This window comes from Mizuhopecten yessoensis, unplaced genomic scaffold (assembly GCF_002113885.1).
Source record: "Mizuhopecten yessoensis strain PY_sf001 unplaced genomic scaffold, ASM211388v2 scaffold715391, whole genome shotgun sequence".
Lineage (NCBI taxonomy): Eukaryota > Metazoa > Mollusca > Bivalvia > Pectinida > Pectinidae > Mizuhopecten > Mizuhopecten yessoensis.
The window spans coordinates 5,179-13,352 of record NW_018479596.1 but is presented as its reverse complement, the minus strand read 5'-3'; the positions used below and the strand labels follow the sequence as shown (position 1 = coordinate 13,352).

The following is an 8,174-nucleotide window of genomic DNA, read 5'->3' as shown; positions in this document are numbered from 1 at the left end:
GATCTTACCAGTGATAATAACCCTACAGTACGATAAACACTGGGAGAGGGCGATTTAACGACTGTAAATGTTCGGCAGACTATTTAACGTACATGAATATATAAGGAACGCTGGACTGCTCCAGCGTGTGATCAGAGGAAATTAGTAATCTGATCATCAATTTGTGATATATTTTCCCAGTTTTTCGAAACTATAGACACAAAACATCACAGACAGAGATAATTTAGCTTGACCATGATATGATTTAAACAAATCTTTTCACCTCTGTCCAGCAAAGAAAACAGCTAGTGTCCCATTCTCACACTTCTCTCACTTTGATCGACAGATTTTGATGCGGACAAACTATCCAGCCCAATATAGAATTAGCTTATATTGAAATAATTCTGAAAAAGTACCCTGGTATCAGAGAAAAATGTACAGTAAAGACGTATTTTAAGTTATAATCCTAGTAGATACAGTTGAAAGAAAAGGGAGTTCTTGGTTCCTTGTTTAGTTCCTTTAATGTTCAATTGCTATGAGAAACATTGATGCCATAATGGTAAATACAAGATAATGTTACACTGAAGAATTAATTTTTTTTCGGAGAAAATGAACTAAATCTCTATTGTCTTTGTCCAATTGTTTATATTACAGTTCAACTTCCAGTTACATCTCAAGTTTGTTTGTTCATGTTATTGAAACTTGCGTGTCATGTTTTAAACTTTTTACAGGAATGTTTATTAAACATTCAATGTTAAAAACACTAATAAAAGAAGCGAATAAATGCGATTAGTTGAAATGTTGATGTAAACGATTCCTTCTAAATGCATATAATTCAAATATGAAAATAGGTACCACATTTGCGAACACATGCAGGTTATGCGAAAGGTCTGCATGATTGTATGGGGCGACTAATTTGGGACCATTGCAGAATGATTTGTCTGCTCAGTTTTCTACATTAAGACGCGTCACTGCATTAGGGGGTCTAGCAGGTAGTCTTCAATCGCACGTATCGTATGTATTTGTTTTGGTGTCGTGCAATTTTGTGTTGTGATGTCTTGTATGATGCAATGTAAAAAGTTCATTTTCGTATATATTGTTACTTTGTTGTCAAAACGTCGAAGGATTCGAGATGACAAAAAACTTGAATCATATATCTGCTTCCGGTGACATGTCCGATTCATCTGACCAATCGTTAACACAATAATTCTACTTCCGGTGACATGTCCAGTTCATCTGACCAATCGTTAACACAACATATCTACTTCCGGTGACATGTCCAGTTTATCTGACCAATCGTTAACACAACATTTCTTCTTCCGGTGACGTTTCCAGGTCGTCTGACTGATCGATAACACAACAGTTCTTCTCGGAATGGCGTCCCCAGTTCATTTAATTGTTAAAAAAAAAAAAACATTTTTACTTCCGGTTACGACCCCATTTGTAAACACATGTCATTTCCGGTGACGTTCCCAGCCCTTGACGATCTCGCCCTCTACACAGCAGGTGGACGTGAATTCATTACAGGACAAAGCATTATCCAAATACTCCTTTAAAGCCGGAAACTCCTCGATACTGAGGCCTTCATAATGCCCACCCGCCACCACTACATGCCGAAGCCTTGGCATGAACACACAGTCCAACTCACTCACGTGTTCGCCGGCAAGATATTTACCTTTCCGGTCAGCTTTAGACTGTTCAAGGTAGTCGTTGATTGTTTTGAGTTGCCCATAAAGCTCTGACTTGCATTTTTCAGAATCGTGATGTTCCTCCTTGTTCTTCAACAATTTGCCGAGCTTTGCAAGAACGACCCCAAAGAAAGCCTTGTCCGGACCACTGTATCCTGCCAGGGGGTCGCTGCCAGGGAACTGCTCCTGAAAATGCTTCGCTATGTCAGCCGACTCGGTGAATGTCCGCTTGGTTTGGTTGTCCACCAAAACTGGTACGGTACCTTTTTCGTTGAGTTTCATAAATGATTCTGGCTTGCTTGTAGTGTCAACGAAATGTATCCTGAATTGGTCATCGGTGATTCCCAAGGATTTGGCATACATTTGTACGTAATGACAAAACGGACAGTCCCCCAGACTCTCCCCATCACTCGCGGCCTTCACGTAGAGGTCAAATCGAGCGCCGACGGGCACGTTAGTCGAGTGTTCCTGGTACATATCGTAGATTACCACTAGTTCCCTGTTAGGAAAAATAGGTAATTTTAGTACAGGTAGCAATGGAAAATTGTTTGATTCATTACAAATTGTATACGTTAGTTTATTGAAATTCTATTGATCAAAACAAAGAGGTTGACTGATAGATGGGAATGTCTTACAAGGTGCGTTTTCAAAATGACGAAATTGTTTACCATACATCTTTTTATCACCATTGTTAAAAACACACAACCGTCCCTTGGCTTTGGTTCCATAATCCCTGTTCCCTGTTTCTCTGCCGTTATTACGTTCATTACTATACTAGTTTGAAATGTTCTTTTTATACATGATTAGCTCATGCGAGTTAATACTCCGGACGTGTACAAAATGATAAGTGTATTCCTTCTTTTATACCCGTATATATCTCTCAATACCTTGGTATTCACTAGCACACTTCCTATTGAATACATAACTGATCCAATTTTCATTATATTAGGACAATTATTTAAGGTTCTGGTCTCGTGAAAAGTCAGGATTTTCTACCGACTTAACTTTTTTGAGCCATGCCCTATTTTAAAGAGTAGAATATGATTAAATATAAATTACAAAGAAAACGATATGGTTGTGTGCTCCTTTTATGGCCAAGATCGGTCAAACATGAGTTTTACGCTTACGTAATATGTGATTTTTTGGTAAAATTGTTATCATTTTGATCATAAGCTGAACCAATTCATACAAAATTTTCTAGTTGTGTTATCAGACAAATACAAATGGTCTTCAGCTTATATAAATGAGTATTAAAATACAAATTTTGTATAATTTCTAACTTTGTTACATAATGTTAATATTGAACATTCAAAACTTGTACAGCAAAAGATCAACTTGCTTCAATTGAAAATGGCGACGCAATGACAATTTCAGTGACTAAGCAAGTGTCTAAAAGGTGAAATTTTGGCGTTGCGTGGACTGTAAGAAATTCTCATTTTCAGAATGGCCGCCAAATGGGTCATGTTTTTTTTAAATTTATTAAAATGTTCTGTATATAACGGGTTTCTCCTTTTGACACATTACTCATATGTACGTTTGCTTTTAAAATTGATCACAATTTGTTAATATTTTATAAAACCCTCTTACACTAGATAATCACGAGACTTGAACATGACTTAAACCGGCCTCAGCAGTTCGTCCTTAGAAGAGATCCTCAACTTAAACCTTTGTTTTAAAACATATGACTCAAGTTACTAAAGCAACAACATTTTTTTTTTGAACGTTTACAAGGTTCAATAATGCTTTCTATGGGAAAAACTTAAGGTAACGACTGAATTACAGCAATGAGGTTTGTCAAGTGTATTCATCTAGGTCAGTGGGCGCTCAACCACATTCAGGTGTATTATAAAATGTGATTTTCGGGTGAGAAAGTAGATCCGGGATCAACTGAAATTTTGTTTATCTTCAAATCTCAGTGGTTTTTTTTTACATGTCTCGCTAAAATGTATAGAATTTATAACTGAGCATGTCTATCGGGTGTCTGGAGATCTAAGATGTTCTAGTATATATTAGAACTTATCCTGATGTGAAGAAGAGAGTAGATATTAGACTAATAAAGGCTAAGTTACCGGGTTCCTGTTTAATAAAGGAATATCTGCTTCTATAAAATAATAAACATGTGAAACGCAATGTTCTAATAATTTCGATCACTTGAAATGTCCGAGTAATGTTAGAAATTAAAACAAACTGACCTTCGTCTCCCTTAACTTGACCCTCGGAACTCTTGTACGTTAGTCCACTCTTTACCACAATCATAATATTATTTAAAGCTCACTATAGGTCCCATAAGTTTACCCCCAGACTTCGTGTCAATTAAATTTTTATTAACGTTGCGCACCCCGCTTTCGTAAGCCGTAAAGTCTAGATCTATGTGCTGATGAAAGTATCACACGTGTCTATATCGTTCCGACTATATTGATAGAATTTCGATCTTCTGTGATGGTATCTTGCTAACACAACCTACTTAAAACACCAATTACACTATACTCTAAGTATCATGACTTGACCTTGGAGTTTGGACTTCGTATTACGCGGTATTAGTCATCACTGGAATGTAGGCCTACCCATCTCCGCCTGCACATGTCTGTGTTTTCCCTGTTATTCAAGCGTAAAGAAGATCTCCCTGTCATTTCCTCCTTCCTACTTATTCGAAAGTATCCTCTTTGTACCAATCCAGTGATCATGTCAACCATCTATTTACAGTGAACGACGAAAAAGTAACAATTGTGTAATGTATTCATTATCGATGGACACACTTACCTGCTTCAGAACCGAAAATAAACTCGAGTACTAACACCGGCCTTCTTCTAAATACCGGGTCAAAGTTAAACAGACGCTTGTGATATGGGGAGTTATGGGCATGTCGGAGTCACTAAAGGAAATCATGGAGGAGTGTTCCGCTCTTTTGTCCGTTTCCTCTTTTGAATTTACAGTGTAAGATCTATATATTTTACAACCACAGGAAATATTTTCAACACTAGTAAATCATGAAAAACTCATTGCGGACACAAGATATCGAGTCTAGTAGGCTACAGGAGCGGACCAAGTTTTTCAGTTAGAGGGGCGCCGCAACAGGCGCTGGTCCACGATTTTACGAGGAGGGTGCAGGGGCTACCGCCCCTGATCAATATCAAGGAGCGAAGCCCCGCTGGGGGTTAAGGGAGCTGGAGAACTACAAGTTATATTTTGTAATAAAGACATAAAAAATGTATCTTCTTTATATTTTGATTTTTTTTTGTAAGTTATGTTTAGCGGAAGGCCAGTGTGCGACGAGTGCCTAAGGTGTGAAGCCCGTATCTTGATGAGGGTATAGTGGGGCGGCGGATATGTAGATGATGTGCTTTTTATTTTTAGCTCACCTGGTGAGCTTATGCTATACCGCAGCGTACGGCGTCCGTCGGTCGTCCGTCGTCCGTCCGTCAATTTTTCTTTTAAAACACTACTATAGTCATGAACGACTGAGCAGATTTTGACCAAATTTGGTCAGAAGCATCCTTGGGGGAAGGGGAACAAACTTTGTATAAAAGGTGGCTCTGGCCCCTCTGGGGGCTGATGGGCAGGGCCGAATAGGGGAATATAACAAATTCTTTAAAATCCTTCTTCTTCTGTAGGAATGAAAGGATGTGTTCCATATTTTGTCTGAAGCATCCTTGGATGAAGGGGAACCAATTTTGCATAAATGGTGGGTGTGGCCCCCCAGGGGCCTGAGGGCAGTGGCCCAATAGGGGAAACATAGCAAATTATTCTTTAAAATCCTTCTTATTCTGTAGGAATGAAAGGATTTGGTCCATATTTGGTGTGGAGCATCCTTGGGTAAAGGGGAATTAATTTTGTATAAACGGTCGGTGTTGCCCTCCTGAGAGCTGAGGGACGGGGCCCAATAGGGGAAATATAGCAAATTCTTTAAAAACCTTCTCCTTCTGTAGGAATGATTCGATTTGTTCCATATTTGGTCTGAAGCATCCTTGGGTGAAGGGGAACCAATTTTGTATAAACCGTGGGTCTGGCCCCCAGGGGCCTGAAGGGCGGGGCCCAATAGGGGAAACATAGCAATTTTTCTTCAAAATCCTTCTTATTCTGTAGGAATAATTCGATTTGTTCCATATTTGGTCTGAAGCATCCTTGGGTGAAGGGGAACCAATTTTGTATAAACCGTGGGTCTGGCCCCCTAGGGGCCTGAAGGGCGGGGCCCAATAGGAGAAACATAGCAAATTTTCTTCAAAATCCTTCTTCTTCTGTAGGAATGAAAGGATTTGATCCATATTTTGTGTGGAGCATCCAGCATCCTTGGGTAAAGGGGAACCAATTTTGTATAAACGGTGGGCGTGGCCCCCCTCGGACCTGAGGGGCGGGGCCAATAGGGGAAATTGAGGTAAAACCTTTATAATCCTTCTTCTTTGAGGTTTGTTCTTGCTATATCTCATATATCTCAAGTACTTGATGGATCTTTCTGAAATTTGATATGTACTTACAGCACCTACCATGGAGTGCTATATCTTTACTTCATACCAATTATTTTAAACATATATTCAGGTGAGCGATACAGGCCCTCTGGGTCTCTTGTTATTTTTTTAAGGTCTTTTTCTGTGACGTTTTGTGATTTCATCATATGTGCTCACACCGATCATGTAAAAATTAGTCATCGATTCTCTGAAACCATGATACAAGTTGGGGTCGTGCGGAGCGAGGCTAAATATCATTTTTGAGAGATTGTGATAAAAATGCAATTCAGCTAGTAACAAAGTTCAAGGTTAAAATCATTATATCACCCATCAAAATTGATCATTTTGCAAATATTGGGCGAGGGGCATGTTCTTCCTTTATGGTATGAATTTAACAGAAAATCAAAAGGATTTTGATTAAACCTTCAAATGGGTCCCTTTAATCAAAGCATAAAAGTGCAGCCAAAATAAATCAGACATAACAACTTGTTGACAGGAAGCGTATACATGTTTGGTCGGTATGACAGTTAGATGTGACGACTCTGATGTAAGACTTACACTATATACACACACACTGTGCATTGTAGCTATGGTGGTATGTCAGTGACCGATTGTCAGTTAACTTGTCCTTCGACCCGACGTTAAAACACAACAACAAAACTAGTATTTGACATCACCGTTTTAATATTTCCGTCTGTTTTTAAAATGACTCATTATAACATACATCATACAAANGGGGGAGGGGGGGGATTGAGGAGAGAGCCTCGTCCTCTACAATGATATTATACATGGATAAATTACAAGACATCGAATTCGTTATGACAATAACGATATAGAATCTTTAGCAAGTTTCGTATTCAACTTCAAAGCAAGCTTCACCATACAAACTTATGATCCTTAATATTGTACGTCTTTGAGAGAAATAAACATTCCCTTCATCTTCATTCCCCAAATATCCAAGGCCGGGTTCAGCAATTCATTTTAAATGTCTTAAATTAAGTTTTAAATAATAAGTATATTTTTTTTTTCTGGAGATACTACATTGATTATCTAATCAGGCATTCAATGACTGAGGACTTGCCTTTTATTTCAAACTCGTCATCTTGGATTGAAATGACGTCATACCAATAATTTAGAATTACATAGTTGACGTATTACACAGATGTAGTACTAAACAGAATTTTAATTATGTGCAGTTCATAAAATTCGATAAAATCAAGAGAACGTCTTTTTCCTACATATGTAGTCTAGCGTGTAACACTAAGGAATGGGTCAACTTCACATAGATGTGGTATTCCGTGAAGAAAGTCATAACTACTTAAGAAGTTTAAGTTATATATATATGTAGTTCAATAAGGCATTGAAGAATGTCTTAATTTCACATTATGTAGTTCAATATAGCATTGAAGAATGTCTAAATTTTACATTATGCAGTTCAATGTAGCATTGAAGAATGTCTTTATTATGTATGTGTAGTTCAATATATCATTGAAGAATGTCTGAATTACACATATGTAGTTCAGCAAAGTATTAGAGAATGTCTTAATTATACATATGTATTATGTAGTTCAATATAGAATTGAAGAATGTCTTTATTATGTATGTGAAGTTCAATATAGCATTGAAGAATGTCTGAATTATACATATGTAGTTCAGCAAAGCACCAGAGTATGTCTGAATTACACATATGAAGTTCAATGTAGCATTGAAGAATGTCTTAAGTATACATATGTAGATCAATATAGCATTAAAGAATGTCTGGCATTGATAAATGTCCGGCATTGAAGAATGTCTTAATTATACATGTGTAGTTCAGCAAAGTATTAGAGAATGTCTTAATTATACATGTATAGTTCAGCAAAGTATTAGAGAATGTCTTAATTATACATGTATAGTTCAGCAAAGTATTAGAGAATGTCTTAATTATACATATGTAGTTCAATGTAGCATTGAAGAATGCTTTAATTATATATATGTACTTCAATAAGGCATTGAAGAATGTCTGGCATTGAAGAATGTCCGGCATTGAAGAATGTCTTAATTATACATTTGTAGTTCAATATAG

At 37.4% G+C, this 8,174-nt stretch overlaps 1 protein-coding gene across 1 annotated transcript; it reads right to left on the bottom strand.

The window, feature by feature from the left end:
- Positions 1-481: 481 nt before the first annotated feature.
- Positions 482-4,533, bottom strand: LOC110441083 (glutathione S-transferase DHAR1, mitochondrial-like). The gene is made up of 2 exons (XM_021484184.1): positions 4,428-4,533; positions 482-2,166 (listed from the first exon to the last, which is right to left on the bottom strand). Exon 2 carries the CDS (start codon positions 2,142-2,144, stop codon positions 1,434-1,436), a length of 711 nt encoding a protein of 236 aa, XP_021339859.1. The 5' UTR covers positions 2,145-2,166; positions 4,428-4,533; the 3' UTR covers positions 482-1,433.
- Positions 4,534-8,174: the final 3,641 nt, after the last annotated feature.

What these genes read in the sequence shown, in the direction of transcription:
- LOC110441083 (XM_021484184.1), bottom strand. Translation starts at nt 2,144, where the DNA reads ATGTACCAGGAACACTCGACTAACGTGCCCGTCGGCGCTCGATTTGAC.